The sequence below is a fragment of the Scatophagus argus genome, chromosome 16 (assembly GCF_020382885.2).
Source record: "Scatophagus argus isolate fScaArg1 chromosome 16, fScaArg1.pri, whole genome shotgun sequence".
NCBI classification, from domain to species: Eukaryota; Metazoa; Chordata; class Actinopteri; family Scatophagidae; genus Scatophagus; species Scatophagus argus.
In genome coordinates, this window is record NC_058508.1 from 6,180,628 (window position 1) to 6,206,939 (window position 26,312).

The following is a 26,312-nucleotide window of genomic DNA, read 5'->3' on the forward strand; positions in this document are numbered from 1 at the left end:
CTGTCTGGAAAAAGATCAATTTCAGTAATTTAAATTTATTTTGGCTTTTGATGTGGTAGAGATGGGATGTATGTGTATGCAGTCTGTGGATGACCAGTACATGTCTACAAACGAGGACATATTGAAAACAACAATTCCCATCATCCACTGTGGCTGATTGCGTTTCCGCGACTGCGCATTGCCAAGCTGACGACACGTTGAGGCGAAAAGCATGGCGGACGCTGAGGAAAACGTGAAACCAAACAGAGACGAAACACTCGAATGTTCGAGTAGTGGTGATGATAGCAGTCATTTTATTAGCGGCGAAAATGATGAGACAGTGAAGACCTTCAAGGACTTGGTAGGTTTAACTCACAAATTAAGAAAAGAGACGTAATTCTTGCAACATAAGCGAGCAGCGGCACAGTAATATGAGCTAGCCAAACTAAGCTAGTTTTATCTATAACGTTAAGTTTATCGTTTGAGATGTACCTAGAATCTGACTATGTTTTAAGGACGCTTGTTTCTTGGTATCAGAACTATCAGCAACTGACAAAGTTCTCTACTCGGTGTCTTCTCCGTACTCAGGGTGTTACTGAGGTTCTCTGTGAGGCTTGTGATCAGCTGGGATGGAAGAGTCCCACAAAGATTCAGATAGAAGCCATACCAATAGCCCTGCAAGGTGAGTGTCCACAGGGACGTCTTTCTGTCAGCTGGCTCCATCAGAGAAGGTTGCTATCAGTGTCCTGCAGCCGCTCAAATGTGCTTACAGCACCACGGGGTATAGACAGTCCATGAAGCAAAAGCCCTGCATTCAAAATATCACTTTAGTAATGTTAATTCTCTTTTATATGTACTTTATGTTATTATGCAGCTGAATGAGCCTTGTTAGTATTATTATTTATTACACTAGTATGTTGTCATTACTGGTGCACTGGTGTTTAATCAGAATTTTAATGTTCTTTTTAATGTAATGTATAATTCTGGCTTATTTATGTCTTTATGTTTGGTTTAATTTACTACACTACAAAACATCATAGTTAAGGTACAGGTTTTTGTGACCCACAATGTGAAGGATGTTGTTTTTCCTCACCTGGCCCAAATGTAAACAAAGCTTTCAGGCAAGCAAAAAAAAAACAAACAAAAAAAAAAAACATTATAAAAGCTTTTAAAAATCTTAACAAACAAAGTAATATGTAGGTATATCTGCCAAATGAATGTGTTCATACAAAGTACAGTATAACTCTCTGAAAAGTAAAAGAGTTAAAAAAAAAAACCCAATTAAATTCTCAGTGTATTTCCTCCTTTGTCCACTATTCAATTAACATCTTTCTGTACCTTCTATCTGAACTTTAGGGAAGGATGTTATTGGTCTGGCAGAGACCGGTTCAGGAAAGACTGGTGCCTTTGCTCTGCCTATTCTCCAGTCCCTGCTGGCCTCGCCCCAGAGGCTTCATACTCTCGTCCTCACCCCTACAAGGGAGCTAGCATTTCAGATCTCTGAGCAGTTTGAGGCCCTGGGCTCCAGCATTGGTGTTAAGTGTGGTACGTGTCCATAAAGGTTCACTGGCTTGCACTGATTCAGATGATTTTCTGTGGTTTTGTGTAAATGGTTCACATTTCTGTTGCAGCTGTTATAGTTGGAGGAATCGATATGATGTCCCAGTCTTTAGTGTTGGCTAAAAAACCACACATTGTCATTGGTAAGACCACAATCAATTTTTCATTTCATATACATCAACACCCTTGGTTTCTCCTTATAAAAATATAATGCAGATGTTTCTGTCCAATCAGAAATTGTACGGGAATGCTTCCTTTCATTTTGTTATAGGACATTCACATTTACACAGACTTCCACTCATTTCAGTGTTCAACAGTTTGAACAAGCAAGAATTTTAGCATGAATGTGATGCAGTGAATCAAATGTGTTTACAGCAACACCTGGTCGGTTGATAGACCATTTGGAGAACACAAAGGGCTTCTCTCTACGAGCTCTGAAGTACCTGGTCATGGACGAAGCGGACAGAATCCTCAACATGGACTTTGAGACGGAGGTGGGTAGTTAGAAACTTTTGATGTGATTGTTTTCAATCACTGTAACAATTTCCCCTTGTATTTACCTTAATTTCATAATGTTCTCTGTTTATAAGGAAACATATCACTCGAATGGAAATATTCCTTCATTTTCTTTACTGAGAGTTTGTTTTCTTTCTTTTACCAGGTGGATAAAATCTTGAAGGTAATTCCAAGAGAGAGACGCACCTTCTTGTTCTCAGCCACCATGACCAAAAAGGTAGACAATACGTTTATTTATATTCTGTCTTGCTGGTGCTGCAAATTGGCACCAGAACATTACATCAGTTGTAGGGGCTGCTAGGCTTTTCTTTTCTCTTACCTTGACATTTTCTCATTTCATTTACAGGTCCAGAAACTCCAGAGAGCAGCGTTGAAAGACCCTGTGAAGTGTGCAGTATCCACTAAATACTCTACAGTAGACAAACTGCAGCAATACTACATCTTCATACCGTCGAAGTACAAGGTATGCGGTTGTCCATCCTTTGTCATCAGAGTACCACAGTGACTCTGTAATGTATTTACATAAACTATATTTAAGGTTGTAACAATAATTTGTGTTTGTTTTGTGGCAGGACTGTTACCTGGTGTCCATCCTGAATGAACTTGCAGGAAACTCATTTATAATTTTCTGCAGCACATGTAACAATGCCCAGCGGGTGGCGCTGTTATTAAGGAACCTTGGTATCACTGCCATCCCTCTTCATGGCCAGATGAGTCAGGTAGAGCTTCAGAGTACCACACACACACACACACCTTAAAGTCAGTTGGTCCTGAGTGCAAACATTTGTCCTCTGAGCTCTTAGGGCCAAACATTAGTACTGATAACAATTTTTTATGGTGTAATTTTTTGTAGTTTTTTTCCATGAAGCTTTGTTTGTGTAGCTGATGAATCCATGCTAGAATTCATTGTTAGACTGCATTGTTTGCCACATCTTCAAACGGTTAAAGGTTTTCACAGTTGCTTTACTGACAGTTTTTAACTCCTTTTTTTATCCATCTTACATATTTTTTTTTCTGTTTTTTTGGCACGTATTTTCATTTCTTTTTAACATAGTATTAAACCCAGTATTCTTGCATTGTGAGGATTTTATGTGATCCAAAAATTTCCAATAGTTTTCCAATAACTCAGGCATCTTAAAGTCTGGCGCTGCCTGTGAAATCTAATAATAATATTATTTCCAAGAAACTATTACTGTGTGCAAAAACTAACCCTAAACTGGACAGTACACCAGCTGTGCAGTGCAGAGCTAAAGAAAACAGAAACAACGTAAGAGACAATAACAACTTAATGCTGTTCTATAATAACGTAACACTGTTACAGCCTAACAGTTAGTGTAAGTATACGTTTTGAGGCATAATGTATTTTTGAAATGAATTAATCTTTGGCATAGGTTACTATGGTTACGCGTCTCCACCAGCAAACACGCTCTTATAAAGGTATATTCAACAAGAATAAACATATTGGGTATGCAGTGCATAGTATGTGATTATGAACGTAACTCAGAGGTCTGAATTAATTGAAAAAAATTGTGATCATTTCCAAAATTCACAACATTTTGTTATCTCACTAAAATCTCTGACATCATAAAATATGATGACAGACAATTGAAGCTTCATTAGAAAACCTTAATAGAAGTGTGACATATGTGTCTTTTCGGTGTCTGTTTAATGTCATATTCACTCGCTGGTTCTTCCTCCCTTTGTCGGACAGAATAAACGTCTTGGAGCACTAAACAAATTCAAGTCCAAATCTCGATCTGTGCTGCTGGCAACCGATGTGGCGTCCAGAGGACTGGACATTCCTCATGTTGACTGCGTCATCAACTACGACATCCCCACTCACTCTAAGGTACCTTGGTGCTGATGTTCACATTCCTGGTTTATTTGATGATTTTGTTAGTTTAATTGGATTTGAATGAATCTTTGGATCTGTCTGTCCTCAAAGGACTACATCCATAGAGTCGGACGAACAGCCAGAGCAGGACGATCTGGAAAGTCCATCACTTTTGTCACTCAGTAAGGACTGCCTGTTTCTCACCAGTAACCACATTATTGGTTAATGTCTTGCTATTTGACTGGATTTGTAAATCTGCCTTCATTGTTAAACCATTTAATTTTTTGATTACTGAACTCGTGTGCTTGTCTGCCACCTTTTTTTTGTAGTGTTTTTTGTTTATGCTCTAAGTAAGTGAAAGTGAGTTGAGTGCCGTAAACTGACACATTCTGTCGTGTTAGATATGATGTGGAGCTTTTTCAACGAATTGAAAGCCTGATTGGGAAGAAACTTCCTGCCTTCCCTACCCAGGAAGAGGAAGTGATGATGTTGGTGGAGAGGGTGAGCGAGGCCCAGAGATTTGCCAGGCTGGTAAGTAGTCTCATATTACATGGTAACACTTCTGTACAAATAAATTGAATGTCCTCAGAAGGACAGACAGACAAACTACATTCTATAGTAGATTGTTAAGTACTTAGTGAATAGACTGAAGTACTAAGTAAATAAACTTTGTTTATATGGCACCTTTTGAAATAAGAGTTCCAAGGTGCTGTACAGTGCAAACATTGAAAAATATAAAAAGTTAAAATCCAGAAATAACAGTATATTAAAAAAACTGTGGTACTTGTACCACAGGGGGCACCTTTGTAGTAGATGGGAAGATTGTGGAGAATGCCATGAGAATTATTTGAGAATGCGTGAAAATTACAACCCCGATTCCAGAAAAGCTGGGATGCTGCGTAAAATGTCAATAAAAAGAAAATACAATCATTGCCAACGAACTTCAGTTAGCAAATAGCTAAGTATAAATAATTGTAATAACCAAATGTAATAAGCAGAGTTGGATTGGCTAAAAGTAATGGATAAATTGTTTAAGTTTTTAGCTTCTGCCAGTAATACTGCAGATGAATTTTGTGTAGTTAATAGTGTTAAGTAAAGCCCAGTTAAAGGCAGTTAAAATTAACATTTGGAACATGACTGGTGGTGCTGATGAAGAGCCACTTGAGTTCATCTGCCTGGACTGTGTCTGAAGAAAATAAAGGGAGTAGAGGACCACCGTTCTGAAGGAAGATGGATGTCATATCTGGATTGTCAACATTAAGTTGAGGGGGAAAAATGTCTTCCCTTCCTCAGGAAATGAAGGAGCAAGGCGAGAAAAGGAAACGGCCCAAAGGAGGCGATGGAGACGAGGATGACACAGAACAAGCAAGTGGAGTGAGGAAGAAAGTGAAAGGAGGACCAGGCAGTGGTGGGGGTGGACGAGGAGGGAAGAAGAACAAGGGTGGAGGAGCCTGGAGGGGGGGACGCTGAAGCCTCCAACATTAACACACTGTACATACCAACAACATACAATGCCTCTTGTTTTTTGATGTTTAAGTTGATTATGACAGCAGCGTGTTTTCCAGCAGTTAGATTGGATGCAAACCATTTAATTACAGAAAACACGCTTTTCCCTCTCTTCTATGAGATTTTTCCATTTGTAATAAAAGGGCCACAGTAAAACCCATAACTTGTGTTTGTGGTTGAGTGATGTGTTATTGCGTGAGTTTTGTTGAGCACAAAATGCTGCTGTTGTCGCTTTCAGACACCAGAGGGGGGTGTTTCACTTTACGGCAGGGGAATGGCAATGACGACTGAAATGAATATATGACATTTGAGAGTGAGGAAGCTACACGTCTGTCTTTCAAAATCTATTTTTCCTTATGTGTAATTGCCACAGTGGGGAATATTTTTAAACAATGACGATCTAGGAGATATCAGATGGTACCAGCATGTAAGTTATTTTGGATGTTAGTTATTATGTAGGCAAGCAGCAGTTGCAAAATCGATCATTTTGTCATGCTGGTTGTTTATATGCATCAAATCAGTGTGTTTGTTTCAGCCAATGATGGGGGGCGAGGGGCGCAAAGTGGGAGCCCAGTTGTCTCAGGGCTGCGTCTGGTGGGTGGGTGCAATGCATAGATATGTGGGGGATAGATTTTGGGAAGAGGCTGCCCCAGCATCATGTCTCCATAAAATATGTTTTTCACCTGAGTTATAACAATTTATAGCCGGCGCCTGCGCACACGGCCTGAATTAAGGCTCAGGTGAATCATCCCACAGAGTGTCCGCGGTGTGGTGTATTGATCTGCAAGGTCACTCTCTATGTGAGCTCAGTTCACCGTAGGCGGGAGCAGCAGCGGTCAAGTCCGCTCGCTTTAGGAGGGGCCCCAGTATAGAGGCAAGGCAGCTCTGTGCCCGTGGTGCATACCAAAGCCCAGATACATGCCAGCATTTCTGTTGTGTGTAGCAGCTAGTTGCATACAGGGTCGCGTCAGGCGGATAGCGGACTGCTTGTTGAACAGGATCTGACTGCACCAGGTAAGACATTATTCAGCGCGAGGACGGGGATGAGAGAGCGCGTGGTGAATATTAGACCGTTAGTGTGGATGAACGGACCAGTGTTGAGGATGGAGGATGGAAGTCGCTCAGGAAACTTTATACTTTGTAGTCATTATTAGTTGTGTGAGTTAAGAACCTATCTTTTAATATGAGGTGGCCTGCCTCGCTAACATCTTATTTCACCTAAGCTGGACAAACGTTAACGACGCAGTGAAACTCAACCTGTGCTGTTTTGACTGTGTTAAGTTAGCTTAATGAGTTCAGTTTAATTGGAGCTAAGTAAAACTTGCTACCTCCTCTCAAGCTAACGTTAATTGTTTTACTTTATCCTTTCGGTCGTTCTTCCGATGATAAACGGACTTTTAGCTGGTAACGTTATTTATCCTATCATACCACATTTCGGTCACCTAATTTAGCTATACTAGTTAGCAGTGTCAGTTGCGCAGGTTCATTACCGCAGATATTAGCTTAGAATTTGAAAACATGAGTTTAACAGCAAGTTTCCCCCTGTTGTATTACGTTTATTCTGAGCTTTTTTGGAGATTTGCCAATGCACAGTCATCGTATCTGTTGTCTAAGCTTCATCTGCGCAGACAAGTGCAGCTTGTAGCTGTTATTTGGTCGACGGAGATATGTGTTACAGCGGCTTATTTTCGACACTGCAATATTTCTGGCCATTCACGATGTCGCTCCGTCCAGCTTTTCTGTGAGAGCGGTGTTACCTACGCAGTATGCGCATTACTGTTGTATATACATCCAGTGAGAAGTCGTGCAGACTGTCAGACCTGCTCCAAAACCTGGTTTTAAAATGTAGTATAGCTGTTAATTCGTGTCACTGTTCAGCACTTTTTATGGTCTGAACTGATGACGTAAGGTTTCAGCTCCGCACTCTGTCCTGTGTATGTTAGACGTTACTTTGTTATACCTCATGAAAGTGCAGGAGATTTATTTTCTTTCATGCCATCTGTCGCACACAGTAATCTGACTGTTCATAATTTAATTTGTCATATATTTATTAAATATGTGTAGCTACAACATGAAATAAGCGCATAAAATATTAGTGCCAATCATTGTAAAGATTAAAGCCTATACATAGTCTGTGCTGATCACAAAGGGTGAGACATAGAGGACTACATGAGGTGTATATTCTCTTTCTGATATTTCTTAACGTAACGTGTAATGTGCCAGTCCCTGCTGTCTGTTCTAGGTGGCCACGTTGCTCTGGTAAACCCCAGCTAAGATGTCTCATCGGAGTGGGCAGGAGGACCCAGAGCGGTACCTGTTTGTGGACCGGGCTGTGGTTTACAACCCAGCCACACAGGCGGACTGGACGGCCAAGAAGCTGGTGTGGGTCCCCTCAGAGCGCCATGGCTTTGAGGCAGCCAGTATCCGCGAGGAGCGTGGTGAGGAGGTGCTGGTGGAGCTGGCTGAGAATGGCAAGAAGGTGGTCATCAACAAGGATGACATTCAGAAGATGAACCCGCCCAAGTTTAGCAAGGTGGAAGACATGGCCGAGCTCACCTGCCTGAATGAGGCGTCAGTGCTGCACAACCTGAAGGACCGCTACTACTCAGGACTCATATACGTAAGTGATCTAGACCAGAACCCTTCAGAGATGGTCTATGTTTTTGTAACAGTGTGTATTACTTTCCACATTGGGAATGATTAACAGTGAAACACACAGATTCCCTGGGTGTCACAGCTGTAGACTAAATTTCACTTCTGACTGTTATGACTGTGAAATTATGGGCAGTATTCTTTTATTGGGAATGCACATTAGTCTCAACCTCTACCTTTCTGTCTTTTGTGCTCTTATATGAAATTATCATCTGATATTTATCAGTCTTTGTTTGGGGACAGAGAGGACATTAAGCTTTTTGTTGTTCTGAATGAATCCTGGCCACACACATGCATTTGCTCACAGTATGAGTGACAGAGCTCGCTTGCTTTTTAACCATTGCCAGATTTTTACCTCCACTGGATCCTCTCTCTCCCTAGTGGTTAACCCCCCCCTGTGGTGTCTGTCACCTCAGCCAAAGGCAGGCCTCTTCCACTACTGTTAACAGTTTGTTTGTACTGCTGTCTGCTCCCAAAGGTGGTCCTTGTTTGATCACAGAGATGGCTTGATCTCTCTGCGTAAGATTTAACACATTTGGCCCGAAATGTCGAGTAACAGGGAATGTTTTTATCACCTTGTCTTCATCCATATCCATATGGTAGTACATGATCAATGTTTTTAGATATTTTCAGTATGTAGAAGCTCAGGTATCTGTGGTTTGTAATCCAAAGCAAACATATGTTAAAATCCCTGTGAGTCACTATAGTCATTTAAGGGATTTTTGTGTATAACTTCTCAATTCATCAAACCTGTAGCAGTCTGTGTTGCTGCATTGTCACTGTTTCCATAATCCAGTTACTCTACAGATGCAGCTGCCCTGTGATGTTCTAGTTGCGATCTTGACCCATTTACTGACACATTTTCCAGGAATAGAATGTGGGTCGGTTATCACCTGAGAGACTCTGGTTTGCGGACTGCTGGGGGGAATTGTTGCACTTCCTCCTCATCACACATCATGTTAAAACATTACCACAAGTGTCATCGCTCAGACGCTTCAGTGAAGTTGGTGTTATCATCATTACTGTGTGCTTCCAGCGGACATACCCATTCCCTCCTATGTTCCTCCTTGGGTTCTCTCTCCTGCTGTAGTGTTATGTTTTCTACTTTTTCGTGGTTCAGAATCGGCTTTTAGGCTTGTTGCTTTGCCCCATTGGCCAGCAGAAATTGAAAACATGTGTCTGACTGTTTTGTTCTGTCAGGAAGAGAATTTTCCGATTCAGCTCGCTTTTAGAGGAAGAAACCCACAATCTTCTTAACTTTTTCCAGTCTGTTTGACTTACCCCCCAAAGCTCAGCTCCCATCTACTGTCGACATGATACTATGCCTCCCCTAGGCTGTATTCTTAGTTGAGGTGGATGGGAAGACTTCCCTGTCTGAATCGCTGTGTGATCAACTTTGCTGGGCATACATGCCGTAACTCACTTTACTTTCCTTATTAACGGTGATCCTCTGCTCTCCTTCCCTTAGTAAGTAGGCAGATTTTTAAAATAATGTTGGTTAAACTTGAAATTGAAACTATACAGGTTTGATGTTGCTTCACAAAATGAATTTTCAAAGTCTGATTCTGCACCTTCCAAACTGGATGAGTCAGTAGTAGTGATCAACTACTCTCTCCTCCCACGCATAAAGTAATGTGATTGTCCACAAAAATCGTACTTATTCCCACTTAAATATCCTGCAACATGGCAAAAGTGTGATCATGTTCTCCCAATCTCTACATTTTTGTGTCTGTGGTCTTTGAGTAATTCATCTCTCTTATGTTGGCTCCCTTCTGTGGCCTTTTGCCCATCTGATGGCTCCATCCGTGTGAAGTCAGTCAGCCTGTTTAGCCAGTTCATTCACCGTAGCAGCTTGCTATCTGTGAGGGGGTGAGTCACAGGCTAGCCACAATGCTACACACTGGTGCGGCTACAAGCAGGCCTTTGTGCCATTAGATAAACCCCAGCTGTCAGAATGCCTCAGCATTCTTCCACTGCAAAAAGATTGTCCGTCTGTCTGTCTGTCTGTCTGCCTGCTGCCCACTTCAGGTCTTCAGTCCTGTCTTCACCATCTCTACTCCCTTTCCCACGCTCTCTCTGTCTCACGGTTTCTCTTCTGTTCTCTGCCTCACTGCTCCTGGACCTCAGCTTGTTTCTTACATCCTATATTTTTATGGCATTTTCAATATTAATGTGATTCAAATATTAGATGTATGCAAGCTAAGCTTGTCTCATATGTTGTGTTTTTAATGCTGGATTTGCAGCAGAGCAACAGGCAGAACATCACAGAGAAAAAGACAGAAACCAAAATGCACGGTCATGCTCCCTCTTGTGTTCCTGTGTAGATGTTTGAATTGAAGTCACATGTGGTCTCTCTTTCTGCAGGACATTAACTGGACCCTGGTGTAACCTTTGATATTCTGTTTGCTTTTCATGTCACCATGATTTTCACTGACAAAAACATGAATTTGTGAGTATGACCTGAAAATACAATTCCAGCAAGGATTTCCAGCTAATTAGAGCTGCAGAAAAGCAAAGGGTGTTCTGCTGCTGTCAATGTGGTTTGATACCATGCATCTCAGTGTATTGATAATATTTCAAAAGCCTAGTCCAATACATTCGCAAGTTTTGTTATGAAATCACTAGAGCGAAGCACTGTCGAGGGAATGGTCAAGGTCCATTCTGCTCAGCACAGATCAATGGCACCAAAGCTGCCTATGCAACAAGAGTGCCCTCTCCAGTCTCTGCAGTGGAGACAGGCCTATTCACATAGGCACGCTGCCTGACTGATCAGAGATGGCAGATGGGGTCGGCTGTTGTGTCTGCTGTTGGCTGTGTGCTGCTCAGCTGTTACTAGGCCACGGCATCCCCTCCCCTGGATCTAATTTCACAGTGGAAATATCACCTTGTCTTTCCTGGACTGGGCCAGACATGTTGGTTTGGCAGGCAGTGTTGAGTTAACCATATGCTCTGCTAGCCAGCAACAGCAGTAGTAAATGTGCTATACAGTGCAATGGTCCTGCAGGATTTTTCACAGTAATTCCTGTAGTGCAGTAACAAGCGTGCAAGATGAGAGAGAGCTTGCAAAAACTTAATTGGAGATACATTATTTTTCGATTTGGAGGCCTTTTTGTTTGTCACAGAGATTAGGAGATTAACAAGGGACTTCTACCTTTAATTCTATTTGAAAGCCACAGTCAGATTCAATATTTTCAAGTATGATTTTGTTTCATAGGCAAACACTGATGTACCCTTCCAATTCTGTCTCTGTTTAGTTCTCTGTGTCTCTATCATGCATATAGAGACGTGAGCAAATTACAGTGCCCAACCATTCAGCTACCTGGGACAGCTCACACTGAAACTACAGTCTGCATATCTGTGCAGCCTCGCCAGCTGCCTCAGTGCTGCATATTGCAGAACTGAAGAGAACAAAACAGACCTCCTATTTATAGCAGCCCAAGTTTTCAGATAAGAGGGGAATTAATTTTTAATTAGCCTTGAAAAGGTGAGTCGAGAGTTAGAATTTCAGCAGGCCCTCTCTTTCTCCTTCCCTCAGGTTGGGAGCAATTTACAGGAAGGCTGAGCACACGGTTCACAGTTTGTTACAACTCTGCTTCTCAGTTGGATGGGCCCTGAGGGAGCCCTGTCAGCTGGATCATTGCACCACTCTTCATTTCTGTCTGCCGCTCTCTCCTTCCTCATGTTCTTTTTTGTACAACTTTTGGCTTTTTTTGTTCATATCAGCAATACAGAGCATCAGTTGCTCAGTGTTGCTGACTGAGAGCCCGAACTGCGATGTTACATAACGACTACAGTCCCCCTTTGTGAACCTATGGCTGCTGAGTCACTGGTGGCATGGTGCCTCTCTTGGCTTATGTGCAGTTTAAATTATATAGCAGATGCCACAGTGTTTGATGCTTTGGTATCAATAATAATAATATGATAATATGTCTCTGGAAGACATAGTTTTTGCTAAATATATCTTTGGTTATTGGCTGTGCTTCACCATGACATGATACCATTTATTGACAGCGGGAGCAACAGGAGAGGACAATACAATAAACAACTCTTAAACCAATTAAAGGTCTTTAAAACAGAGGCTCAGTTTTTTATTACAGACTGCAGTTTGTGGAGAACATGTGTTTTTTTATGAACTCAAAGAGCCATGCTGAGAACAACTCCTAAATAGAATTTAAAGTTCATTACAAAACATTTTACAGGTCATGCATCTTATTTTTCTTTTCATACACTCCTGATTTTTCTTACTTTTGTAATGCAAGTGTTTCTTGTAAGCAAGCCAATGTACAGTGTGCATATGGTCCCAGAAGGAGACAGACATGTCGGTCACTCTGACCTTGAAGCCAGCAGGGAGCCAGCTGCCTCTGATCACCAGGGCCTCTGACTAGATAGGCTTGAGTGCTGCTATGACCTCTGCCTTTCTGTTGGTGGTTAAATCCATATGTGACTGATTGTATGATTTATCTATTGGAGAGTTACTGATTTTCTAACTGACTTTCAGCTTCAGCTTTGTATTATTACAGTATTGTTATAACTTGCTTCCATTCTTCTTAAAGATTTAAGGTCCCTATATGTGTACATACTGTATGTGGGTAGCTAGTGAAGTAGCGGTGAATTTTTCTAAATATTTCCACAGGGCACTAAGATCAGTCGGTGATAAAAGCTGCAACTAATTATTACTTTCGTGAGTAATTGATTAATCATTTAGTTAGTCAAGTTTTAAAAATGGTGAAAAATTTTTGTTGCAATTTCCTAGAGCCCAAGGTGATGTCTTCACAGTGCTTCTGTTGTCCAACCAGCAGTCTAAAACAACTTCAATTAATGTTATAAATGACATAGAAAAGCAGCAAGTCATTACATTAAAGAAGCTGCAACAGTGTTTGACATTTTTGCTTGAAAATTTCAAATGATTAACAAAATAGTTGGCGATGAATTTTGTTTTGGTGGATGAACTGATTAGTCGACTAATTGTTGCAGCTTTAGGTTCAAGACGTACTACTGTAAGCAGCTCTTTCCCTGTGTCGTGTGTAGGCGAAATGCAAAGCCTCTATAACATCTGCAGAATGAGAGCCATTGCCCAGACAGGGCCTCTCACTCACTCCCGACTGCCTTGCTGCCTTTTTGTCTCAGCCTGCAGCATAGCTGGGAAGAGTTCATACCACACACACCCTCTGGGGAGAGATCTTCAGGCTAATTACATGGCCAAATGCAGCACCACAACTCAGAAAGTAGGCTAAATGTTTGCAGTGTGAGCTACTTGCTGCAACAAAAATAAAAAAAATATTTATACACTCTTTGTTCACATTGTGTAGTACTGTGTTCTCGTATTAGGAGTCTCAGGGCATTTTATTGCTTCACAAGAGACAGCAGTCTGTTCAGTGTTTCACTGAGTCAGTCTGTCCTATCTATCACTGTTACATGCCTGTTATGATGATGTAAGCTCCTACTTCTTCTTCTAAAAAGTGGGTAATGACAGGTCCTGGTGCACTGATAGAATGCAGACTTGATTTAAAACTCTAGAAACTTGCATGCTCCATTTTGGAGTGAAAAACACTGATGTTTTATATTTTCTCTTAACGTCCACGGATTCTGGCAAATGAGAATTTATTTTGCCTCTTTTTTTTGCAGGATCTGAACAGTTACGGCATTACAGTTATATTTCTTAAAAATGTGGTTGTGATGTTAACAATCTCTGCAACCTCTATTTGTTCCTTACTCTTATCCTTGCTCTATTCATTTCCCATGTTTTTCTGTTTTGCATGTTTAATTACAGACATACTCTGGCCTGTTTTGTGTGGTAATCAACCCCTACAAGAACCTGCCCATCTATTCAGAAAACATCATCGAGATGTACAGGGGCAAGAAGAGGCACGAGATGCCTCCACACATCTATGCCATCTCTGAGTCAGCATACCGCTGCATGCTTCAAGGTATGATAGACACTTTCCACAGACTGACCTTTTATGTTGTGTTTTTTTATATTGTTCTCCATTGCCATGTGAATGAAAATATTGTGATGATTGTTGATTTTAGTGTTTCACAATGGTACGTATTTGAGTTCGGTGCAGTTAGACTGGCAACTGAGGTGGGCTGGGCAAGCTCCTTTGACAGGGAGTTTAGCTCACTTGCAGGCAGCATTGAGCTTGGCTGCATAGCCCAGGAGATTAGTGTGTGAAGAAAGCATGTGAAGTGTGTGAAAGGTCACAAGGTCAGAGAGGATGTGACATCACTGATTATGTCTCAGAGGTTTGCTGTCATTCAGGTGTAATAAGGCAGTAACTGCAAGGTAACAAGAGGCTGTTCAGCAAATTTGTCGACACAGTAGACACTGGGCAAAGATGATCATTCTCATTTTGCATTTGCTTGCAAGCTGTTTAAATTATAATCCTGAAATACTCTTATAAGTGAAAATCAAATGAACTATTCAGCAACTTAACTAAAAGGTACATTTTTCCCTATGGATTTGTTATGATTTATTGTGGTGCACTGTATTTGGTTTCTGCAGTATATCATATACTGCCAGCAGAGATGGATGTCCTCTCAAGTGAGTGTTAGAGATTTCTGAGCTCCTATTGGCATTAAAGGTGAGAGGCACATGTGCAAGGACTGATGCGCTGCGACAAAGAGAAAGAAAGAGAGAAAAACAGAGAGAGTGGGTGCCAGCATCAGTCTTCAGGTGTCACTGAAGGGACAATTCATCCTAAAATCAAAAATACTCTTTTCGTGGTGCCAGAGTCCTGGAGATGTCAGCTGCAGAGATGCATGGCCTCTGTCAAATATAATGGAACTAGCTGGAACTTCACACAAAAAATCATTTGCTTAACGAAAAAAGTGTGTCTTTCCAGAATACTAGACAATAATAATTGACAACATGCATCAACTCATGGATGAGAGGCTGTATTCATCACAGGGCGGGATGTTAACATTAATGGCATCCTCCTTGGCTGAGCTGTAACATTAGCCACCTTACAAGATAAGAAAATAGTCTCAAAATCACTGTGTGTGCATTAGCAAGATTTGTGCATGTGAGCAAAGCAAAGGCCCAAATGAAATAGGACTGTGAGTAGGTTTGACTAATTGTTTTTGAATCTCTGATGTAGAAGAACCGCTGTGATAAGCAGAATCGTTATCACAGTGTGTCAGTGTTTAGACAGCCTTAGTGTCTGTGCTGTGTGCCATCAGTGTCAACCCATGAAACAATGGCATTACTTTCTCTCTTTTGTTTCTCTTGAATGTTGTTTCACATCTAAAGGATTTGATTCTGTAAATAGCATGTTTGCGAACGTTTCCCTTGACTTTTATTTTCCATTTGTCCCAACATATGCCTTGATGTAACATTGTCACTTGATGGTCTGCCTCTGGCTGACCTCTGCAGCTGCAGCTGTAAAGCTCCAGGGTCTGTGTTGTCTGACTGATGTGTGGGAGGCTCCCTGTCATTACATAGCCTTAAGCTCTGTTCTGGCTCTGGTCTCAGTCGCATGGATCTCCACACAGCCAAGGCACTGACTGGAGCCTGGGCTGAACAGAGCCAGAATGTGGACCACTGAACTTGGTTCAGGGCCTTAAAGTGCATCTCTTGTGAAGATTAGTTTGCATCCCTTTTGTTGCACTTATCATATGTTCCATGCTAAATTAAATATAGCTCTAGGCAGAACCACAAACAAAAAAAACCCACAAAGTCACCCACACACACCCTTTTCACCCATTCTATTATCACTAAGTGAGAAGTTTGTCTAGATAGATATGGGGCACCTCTCTTGTGCGACCATTCTTTTCTCTGCCCCCCTTCTCCCTGTCGGGATGTTGTCCCTCACGGGGGTGGAGGGCAGCCAGTGGAATGAGGTCACTGTCCCAGCTTTCCATACAATGCTGTGCTAAATTTTACAAGCTGAGTCATTGCCAAGTTGTCACAGTCATGTCTGAGTAGCCCGTTACCCACTGTTGGGCTCCTAAGCAGGGGTTCGTCACCATGGATACCTATGTGTGTATCTGAGTGTGCAACCAAAATAACCTTCCCCTGGGATCTCAAATAGAGGTGTCACTTGGTGAGGGACAGTATTTGGGCTGGCAGCAATGAGGGACATTTGTGTGTGTTATTGAAAGAATCTCCCTAAATCTGTTTCATATGGCTAATTTCCTGTTCTGGGTGAGAAATCTGTGTCTCTAAAGTTTTTGCAAGCTGCAGAATTTAGGATCTCCTACTGTTAGAATTACTTTCCTCTTCTCCTCTCAGCGACTACTCTTTTCTCTGCGTTACTTATTAGTTTGTTCAGTCGTCTGTTTTCTTTTTTTCTTTCCTTCAACCAGAATGTTCTGGTTTGGGAGACACTGAAGAGGAAAATTCCCCACATCCATAAAGGCATTTTGGTCGCCTTTCACTTAACATGAAAAATACAAACCACAGCTCTGCTGGAAGCTTTGTGGTGGCTCAGTTCACTTTGTTCCTTCCTTCTCTTCCTTTTGATCAGGAAACATTGGAGGACAAGTGTGTGGAATGTCCACCTTCTCGTGGCTCCTCCACATCAAGGTATGGCCAAGGTTGCCATGGTTAGTCCTCAGTTTAGCTGACAATGCACTGCCCCATTTTCTCTTATTTCAACCCTCATCTAGTCAGACCACATCTTTCTGGCACATTTCCAGATTCCTTGTGTCCGTGTGTTTGTGTGTTTCCAGTTTTCATTCATTTTCCCCCTAATCTTAGTAGTTTCTCACTCATGCTGTTGTTAATCAGGAAGACAGATTAGATAGACGGGCACCCAGGTGGCAACTGCATTATACAGTAGTTTACTGCAGCTCAGCTTACTCAAGAAACCACCGGACCTAAACAGGGCTGGTCATTATTTTCTGAGGTGAATGCCACAGATAGTTGCACCTAAATATTTTGCAGTGATTAATGAATAGGATTTGCTTGCAGTTCAATATTTGAGAACAAAATTGATTTTGACTTTACTTGTGGAGAAACATGGGCAGTGCTGCAGTGTTAGGAGCTATTTCACTAACCTTATTTTTATTAAACAAAGACAAGCACTATGAGGACCCCTGCCCAAGTGGGTAACGCATCAGACAAATATACTCATACCCATATGAGCATTTAAGGGTTATTTATTATCAGATTTAAAAACGTGTCCTTAGATAACATAAATGGATAAATGGCCCTGCAGGAGAAATTCCATTCCTTTTTTCGTTTCCAGCAAGAATCATGAGTCCTGCCGTACATCAACTACAAATACTCATACAATACATGAGTATATTATATGAAATATCTCTTGCCCAGCGGAGCACAGAAGGGGATATAGGAGATGAAACAACAGTCAGAGAAGTGGAAAATGTCTTGGCAAGAGGGAGGGCCATGCTGAGAGAGATGGGTGGGAGTGAAGAAGATATGTTGAGGCCCCAATATTGAAGAGGATAGTGGGGGAAAGGGCTGAGCTAGGATAATAGAGGGCAGACCCCCAAAGACACCATCATCAGGATTGTTAGTGAAGATTTAAGAATAGAGAGGAAAGACTATAGAGGAAGAATTGAAAAGCAGCGAACGAGGGAGTCAGGCAAAAGCAAGAGGGGGCAGAGGGGACAGAGTTATGGGTGAAACAGAGCAGAGGGTACAGGGGAAAGGCAGAGGGGGCGGCCAGCATTGTGCCTCACAATGGGGGCTTTGTGCAGTCTGAAGGGGGCTGGGACCAGGGTGCTGTGTGTTTGTGTGTGTGTGTGTGTGTGTGTGTGTGTGTGTGTGCAGATGAGGAAGCCTTGAGCCACAGAGCTCTTCCATGGGAAATGAGGCCTCATGTTGGGGCAGTGAGGACCAGAGAGGAGGCCTGGTGAAGGGCACACCCAGGGTTTGAGTGACAAGACAGGTGTAGAGGGTCTGTGTGTGTGTGTGTGTGGTTTTTTTCAGTCTTCAAAATGACTGTCTGTGCTCACTCTATGTTCATGAGATGACTTTCAGACAAATGGTGATGCTTGTTTAATCAGAGTGTTTGCACGATTGTACTGCAAACATGCTCTACTCTGTCTTACACACACACACACACACACACACACAGACTGAAACACACAGGCAGAGGAGTCTTTAATGGCACACAGCTGTGGAGTTCATACAGGAAAAAAAATCATATATCTGTTTGGGGATCGTAAATCATTTCTGATTTACGTTCCTCTCCAGACATTTTTCCTCCCTAACCTGGACAAGGTGATGATTGGGAAAGTTGTTGTGTGTCAGTTGTCATGCATATGTGCAGTACGTGACTGTTCATGGATAGAAGCCTGAAGCTTGTTTCTACATTACTTTTTAGCTTAAGTTGTTACATTTTTGGCTAAAAATCACAGAGCAAGTGTTGAGAAGACTATCTGTATCAATTTCACTTACATTTGTGAAACTGAGAGATGATGATTTAACGTCGCTGTCACGTATTGCCCTCGTTCTTGGATAATGTTGTCATGAGGGACACGTAGAAGCTTCAGCACGACAGATTGGGTTACCTGACTGATGCAGTGGCTGCCCTCTCGCTGGCACCCACCGCCTTACGTCCCACTGCAGGCCAGGGAGAAAAGCAGCCGGGTGACTGCGTGCTTGATCTACTGCATCACTTTCTTTAATGGGCAACTGTGTATTTATTAATCTGTAAAATGAACACATTCACAAGACAGCAAATCATATCACCTTTTTTATTTTTGAGGGAATTTTACAGTTTCATTTCTACTTGTCGCTGCTGCCTAGCTGTGACCTAGTTTTGCCTGTATTAGCCATGCAAAACCTTTCTTCCATTTTCCAACTTTACTATATATAACATATATATTATATTCTTTGACTCCATTAGATTTAGTTGTACGCTGTTTCATACTGATATAGTTTCCCCTCTGTGACTGGACCCCTGCTCCCCCTCGTGTGTCTGGATTCCTGTGGGGCTGCAGAGCTTAGCACTGTGATATTAGAGGTGCCAGCAGAAACACACGAAAACAGCCTTGTCCTGCTGGATTACAGGAGGCCTAGCCATCACAAAGAACCACTGTGGACCAAACAAGCCACCCGACGGCTGCCATCTGCAATCGATTACATTGCCAAATACTGTCAGCCATATCTCCCACAACTGCTTCCTCTCTCCTTTCATTGGCCTAAAGGCAACACCCATAAGCACAAGAGTAATTTAACACTCTTGATAAGTGTGCTATTGTGCAGCACTTAGACTCTGTTAGCATAAACAAAATTGTGCAAGACATGGTACAAACTGCAGTTCAAAGGGAATAACCCCATCCAGAGAGGTGTTTAAAATCTATCATTGACCTTGGAGCAGCAGTAGTGATAATGTGTATTATAGTTCCATGAGACAGTTGACAGGTAATCCTTGTTGACAGTGACAAGCATGGGCAATGGTTGGACATGATGAGGTGTGACAGCAGCAGGCAGTCTGGGCGTCACCCATGATGCTCCACAGGGGTTGTTTCCAAACAGAGGGGATGAAAAGAAGAACACCAGAGTGAAGTCTTGCTACTCTCTCTTTAAATAGTGCGTTTATGGTATTTTAGAAAACACCTAAAGCCTGCCAAAACAAAATGATCATACATTTTAAAAAGCTGACGACATGCATGCACAAATCTTCTTTCTGAAGTTTTTTTGGGCTGCACATAGGCACACACTCTGGATCATAGCCTATAACACTTTGTCCAGTAAAAAAATATTCCCTCTGCTTACATGTGGGAAGGGAGACAAGTTATTTTGATTTTTGACAAATTCCTGAATTTCTCATTTGAATCCTCAGCTTGAGTATATTAAGAACTGAGGCGAATTTAACCTATTCAGAAAGTAGTACCGTAGCTTTGTAAGAGTAACAAAACTGTAATACAGATTAACAATATTGGAATTCAGACTCTTTCTGTTAAGCATGTTTTTCTATATATAATAACTTTGATAGGTTTGCTTAAGGCAACAGAGTTCAGTTTATTTGGAGCAGTTCTTGTCAGTGAGTTTATGAGTGGAATGTGATTAAAGTTTGTTTAGCCAGGCTAACGAGCATTGGTCTGAATAGTGTCGAGTACATCAGAAGCAGAGAATGGACTGCACACCCCTTAGTTATTGTGGGAAATGAGAACACGTGTGCGTCTGTGTGTTTTTGTGTTCTGCTATTTTGAAGCTGCTGGTACTTTGTCTGGCATGACTGCTGTGCTCATTGAACCAAAATGCACATCAAACCTCATTGTTGCCATGTCTCTCTCTTTCGCCATGTAGCACCCCGAGTGTTTGTATGTAGTTTTCGGTCTCTTCCTCTCTGTCACCTATGCATATTGCTCTTTAAGCTACAGGTATTACAGCTGTTAAAGCTGCACTAACCTGTCTCACTTCCACTCAACAGGTGTCATAGTTCCACTCAGTAACTGGTGACTGGAAATTTGAGTCATGGGTATCCATTTTGCTGTTGACACTCATATGTTGTTCCCCTGCTATGCTACCATATAGTTGGCACATAATCTTCAGGGCAAGAGGCATGAATTGCAGTTAATACAGGGAATACACATATTAGATTTCAAAGTCTCTTCTAAGTATCCCAAGAATGTTTACCACACCAGTCCAACACCTCTCCATGAGAAACATGTGGGATCGAGTCCTCTACACTACATCTCTGTCTCTCTCTCTCTCTCGCTCACTTGCTCTATTTCAATATCCCTCTTTTTCCCTCCCAGACTTTTCTCATTTCACCCCTGCGTCAGAAGCATTTGAAAAATGTGCTTTGTGGGACTTGAAAAGGGAAAGACTCCAAAAGCCTGTCTGAATGCTCTCTGTAGAGCAAAGCTCAGACAGTATAACACAAGCCTTATGAGCCAAACACAAGCCCACAGGACATGTGGCTGAGAGACTTTTAACATGCAAGAGGTTCTAATGTCCATATGTGTTTGACACTGTTCTTGAATATGCTGTTTAAAGCTTTAAGTTGCATTGCTCTTTCCATAGTTAGCTATCATAAACTAGCTATTTAAACTTGAAATACTGTGAAGTGAAGTATATGAATTCATTCATCCCATGACCAGACCTCATCAGGTTTTTGAGCATCATAAGATTGTGATAAAGTCTTGTGTTGAAAAAGAAAGCAAAACAGTGCTTATTCCCTTTCTGACAGAGATGAGAAGACCAGTACCACTTGTATATGGGTATTATATCAGCGCATGTATGAATCTTAGCCGTTAGCTTAGCTTAGCACAAAGACTGCCAGTACAAAACTCACTAATTAGCGTTCCATATTTTGTTTGTGCTGTACAAAAAGTTAAGTGTAAAGAAGAAATTAGCCATTTTGTGTGGGGTTCCTGTTTCTCAGTTACCAGTACAGATATTGTTAGTTATTGATTTTCCCCCTCTAACTCTGCACCAAATAGTGAATAATCATGAACAAATCTCCCATATGATCCAGTTATCCTTAAAGTGGACCCAACTATGAAAAGCCAAGAGACTGCTAACCCATGGAGCCCACACTGTAAATCAAATTTGTGTTTCTGTGTGGATGTGCACCACTGTGTATTTGTATGGGCTTAACTGTCATGAAGGTTCAAAGTGAGTGATAGCACAGACAGTATGTTTATTTGAGTTGAATGGAGTGAGTGCACTCAGTTGGGTTTGGTGGTGAAGCTGAGGTTGCTTTATAAGGATTAGGGAACACAGTTCAATATTTCCATGAAATCTCAGCATGTTTCTGCCAGGTAAAACCTTTGTAAGCATGTCAAATTTTTTTCCCTTTCATTTTGATATTCATTTTAACTGTTTAACACTTATTGTTAATGAGCAGAATTTGCCATTAGGACAATCTTAAATAGGTTACATAAACTTGATATTGTTACCGCACATACCACAGTAGAAATGAGCTGTAGTTTCACACATGTAGTCCTTAATTTATACATTCAGGCATTCATCTCTCAAGCAATAGTAAAATAAGTTAAAATGATAGACTAATTGTAATTGTCATAATCCTGTAATTGTTTTCAAAATGTAGATTCACCCATTTGTAACAAAGCAGAGGAGTGTTAAACATGTTTCAAGAGGGGAAGCTCAAAGTGTAAATGATGAGAAATGCTTCCTCTCTGTCTTGGTATGTGTGTGTGTGTGTGTGTGTGTGTGTGTGTGTTGGATCTCTGTCTCCCGTCAATCAGTCTTTTCCGAGAGGGTGGGGCATCCACTATGATGACAGTCTATTTCTGTCTGTGATCTCAGCTGCCAACTGCCATCACTATCCCGAAACTGAATCAGAAGTACTGAAACACATTTAGGATTTCATCTGCAAGTATGTCAGCAGGCGACACAGGCTTATTTATAGTTTTTCGTACTCCCATGTGCCACTGTGATCTTTCCTTCAGCTATCACCATTTTCCCTTGTTCCTTCTCTTATCTGGTCCAGTCCCACCACACCTTTCTGAACTCATCTAGTCAGGCTGGGAAGTATTCACTTGTGCTAGATGCACAGTAGAACATCCTGTGACTGTCATTGGGATTAAGAATGATTTCCACCCATTTGTTCATTCACTGATGATGTAAAAATGATGCATCTCCTCTGCATAGTCCACATTGTTACTTTTGCCATCTTTGTTGCTGGTTGCCATGGGACAGTGTACTATTTGTGGCAGATGATGAAGCACAAAAGCTTATGACCATAAAAGCAGCCGTAATCTCCACATTTTGACCCCACCACTTCTGCCCCTCATTTCCCCTTAACGTCACTGCTGTTGCACTACCAGCCTGCTGAAAACTATGCCTGTTCCACGCCCAAGAGGCCCCAGTGATGGTAGGGGCATCCGAATTCCAGCCCACAAACACACACACACACACACACACGCACACACACACACACTGCAAGCAGCCAGTCAGCTCAGTGGGTCTGTCTGCCCTTCTGGTTGAAGGCTCATGAATGCCTAACTGGCAGCTGGTTCAACAGTATAACAGTGAATAACGCAGTTGAGTTGTTTAGTCACTCGACGGTTGATAATGGCCATATGTTCAGAGAAGTACATGGTAATAATGATGTACAACCCCAAAAAACACTTTCTTGACACAATTTCATACAGGTGTCTTCAGATATCATGTTTTGGACAATAGAACAGTTAGCTAGCATATAGCTAATGCATTGGCTGTTTGAGGCAAATCAGAATGGTTCAGCAGAAGGAGTTCAGCACAGAGGAATAGCCTGACCCCCGGGGGGTTACTTTTGTGTTGTTTGTACTTTCTCAAGGAAAATGCATCATTTTCATTTGTAGACCCCAAGCACTGTAAACATAAATTAAATGTATCCTGCGATCATTCAAGTTACTTAATTTCCCTGACATTTACCTTTCTTCAGTCCTCGGCTTAACCATTTAATTTGCATCTTATCATAATTGCCCGGAAGCTTTGAATTGACATTTAAACACTGCAGGTACCCACAGACCAGAACACTTCCCAGATCACGCTGACTGCTGCTTCCACTGTCTGGGAATGTGAATGAGCTCTGTCTCACACACACACATGCACAAACACACACACTTAAGGCTTTGTTCCTCTGGTTTTAAGTAGCTCTGGACTGTGTCCTGCCTCTACTCTAGGCCTTCATGAGTAAGCTGTCCACCATTTTTATATTACCTTTGCACTTATACAATCACCACATTCTACTGTGATGAGGCAGTTGTGTGTGCACGAGTATGTGTGTATGCTTGTGTGTAACCGTGGGTAAAACTCACCACATATAACAGCAGTTTATATGAGAGCAGCTCACTGGCTATCCGTCAGGATGTGTGTAAAGTGGTTGCCATGGCTCTAGAATTTTCAGTGTGTGCAGTTGTGTTTTACGACTTCTTTTATGAAGCAAATTGTGAGAGCTTGAGCTGCAGTGTGGAAAAAAATGTGTTACATCCAGTTGCAAAGACCCCAAAAGGTTGAAAATCATGTTTTCATGCCAACTTCCATTTTATAACATTTTCATGCCTTCATGCTCCTAATCAGAAAGATGTGTTTTTGCTTCTTTGATTGGCAAACAACCTTGAGAAGTTAGAGAAGTGTGTTTGTCTGTGTGAGTATGAAATGGCCAGTGAGTTTCTGTATACATAATTAAGTTAATGGGTGCAAGGGATGTTGTAACTTTTCCTTTCAGCTATCTTTGCCATTGTTATTACAAGTATGAGATGAATGATAATGTGTGTGAATGTAATCACGGATTGTTTGACAGCTGGCTGATCCACATGCACAGAGTTAACATTAAGACAGCAGTTTGCAACAATTAGGAGCACAATTTGTGGGTTAGACTTTAGGTGGGACTGCATTGAACTCAAGCCATAATACTGAGGACCATTGGCAATAAATGGACATAATTATGATACTTGTGCTAAGAATGTTTGTGTACACTAAGGTTTGGTTTGAGCAGGGGATGTGGGGAATGTTGTGGGTAGGAGGCCTCAGACCTTTTCAGACTGGAGCCTCAGTTCCACACTCAGACTCTCATTAAAAATGTGAAAAAAAAGAAATGACTTGATTGTCATTTGGATGACTGACCATAATTTCATGGTAAGCCATTTAATCCACAGCTTGAATAATAATTCCATGATTTTCTTGCATGTTTTTGCCCATTAACTACAAATTAATTATAGTTAACATTAATTCTGTGATGATAATGGCATGATGCAAAACCACAGTCATGTGGTGCCTACTGCAGTTTTGATATTGTTGCACTTATTCTTGTTCTGTTACTGTTGTTTTTTTTTAGGTTCAGTCTCATGTTATTACACCGCTGTGTCTATGCAGATATGTTACTTTCACCATGGTTTTAAAAAACCCCACTATCACAGCTCTTGGCAGCTAGGCGTACTAAAGATTCTCTATAATATCAAAAGATATAAGCTGCACCAATGGACAATGGTATACACTTCCTGTCTAGTAAGTGGGGATGCCCCCCCCCCTCCCCCGTCCTAACTCGGCACTAAAGAATATTGCTTTAATGTCAGTGTCAAAGCCCTACATCACTAGATACGATACTGTAAAACAATTTAATGTGCCCGCATTATTTTGCTGCTTCTTTTTATCTGCTACCTCCAGATGTGTGTTGAGTGTGTTGCTGAGACAGGTTAAATTCATTTTTTTCTGATTTGTCCGTTTTGGTGTTGGAATGTTTGGACAATATGTGAAAATGGGTCTAATATTGACTTTGGTGACTGTGGGGTGAAATAATATAGATCATAATCTGTGCTGACCCACACGGGGCAGTCGTGGATCAGCGGTTAGGGTGTCGGACCCGTAACCGGTGGAGTGAGTTCCCTCCAATGTCACTTTCATCTTTCATCTTTCATCTGGAAAGAAATAGGCTTCAAACTTTAGTCTGCTAAAGGGGCGGGGCAGTGGTGAAACCTATGTGGTACAGATACACAAAATGACTTTTCAGTGAACTGTCTTGTTTCTGAAATGTCTCTGAGCATACTGTAGCTTTATATTGAATATGTTTACCCCATCTTCCACCGGTGTTCAGCTTTGAGGATACAACATATTATCTCAATACCTTGGCCTCTTGCTAATCAAGATCTTGATACTTAGAACAGGAAACTCCATATAGGGAAGGAGTGAATAGTTTACAGTATATTACATGTATGGGTATGAAAGAACAAGAATCTGATTTACAGTCAGGGGAGCGGTGTACAAGGTTAAATGAGGTCGATAATAAGGGACTGTGATAACGATTGGGGCTTTTGTTAAGACGGGTGGGGAGGGGGGATTGCAGTGGAATGTGAAGAATGAAGGTTTGTTTAATCCTTGTGGGGGATCAATTATTAGCAGCAAAGGGAACCCTGCTGTGCAAGATGGGCCCGTCTCCTACCAGGGGAGTCTAAAGTGAGGTCTGTGCATGAGAGTACAGGTTTTATACACCCATGAGACAGACTGTGTCCAGTTCTTTAAATTGATTGGAATGATAAAATGATAGGATAAATTTCAATAATCTCAGGAAATAAGTATTACTATAGCTGGAAATGGTTGTGACAGTCCGGTGTTTTTGGAATTGTCTGCTCTCTATCTTGAACCTGAAGTAGCAGTGTAGCATTTCACCCATCAGTGCAACCATGCGTTGACACTGCAGCGTTACTGATTGGCCTGAAAGCTCCTTTTCCTGTGCTGTCATCTAGATTCGTATATAGCCTGTTTCCAAATAGTGACAGAACTGTGGTCTAACTCAAAACTTGATGAATGAAGGGACTAACTCATTTCCATCCCCTCTTAACATTACCTAAACAACTGGCTCTAAGTTGTTGTGGTGGAAATAACAGTGCAGCTAAAAATTCT

At 41.6% G+C, this 26,312-nt stretch overlaps 2 protein-coding genes across 7 annotated transcripts in view; both read left to right on the top strand.

Moving 5' to 3' along the window:
* The first annotated feature begins 150 nt into the window (after positions 1–150).
* On the top strand, positions 151–5,558 carry ddx47 (DEAD (Asp-Glu-Ala-Asp) box polypeptide 47). The gene is made up of 12 exons (XM_046414222.1): positions 151–340; positions 568–661; positions 1,336–1,524; positions 1,611–1,682; positions 1,915–2,033; positions 2,201–2,272; positions 2,402–2,518; positions 2,628–2,774; positions 3,767–3,904; positions 4,001–4,071; positions 4,291–4,420; positions 5,183–5,558. Exons 1-12 carry the CDS (start codon positions 212–214, stop codon positions 5,357–5,359), a joined length of 1,455 nt encoding a protein of 484 aa, XP_046270178.1. The 5' UTR covers positions 151–211; the 3' UTR covers positions 5,360–5,558.
* Positions 5,559–6,139: 581 nt separating this feature from the next.
* Positions 6,140–26,312, top strand: part of LOC124072660 (myosin-10-like) — a 50,924-nt gene continuing 30,751 nt past the window's right edge. The window contains exons 1-3 of one of the 6 annotated variants that reach the window (XM_046414216.1): positions 6,140–6,409; positions 7,619–8,015; positions 13,818–13,974. In XM_046414216.1, the coding sequence (XP_046270172.1) occupies positions 7,671–8,015; positions 13,818–13,974 (502 nt within the window). In that variant the 5' untranslated portion in view covers positions 6,140–6,409; positions 7,619–7,670. The other 5 variants (XM_046414215.1, XM_046414220.1, XM_046414218.1 and 2 more) reach the window with 5 other exon arrangements.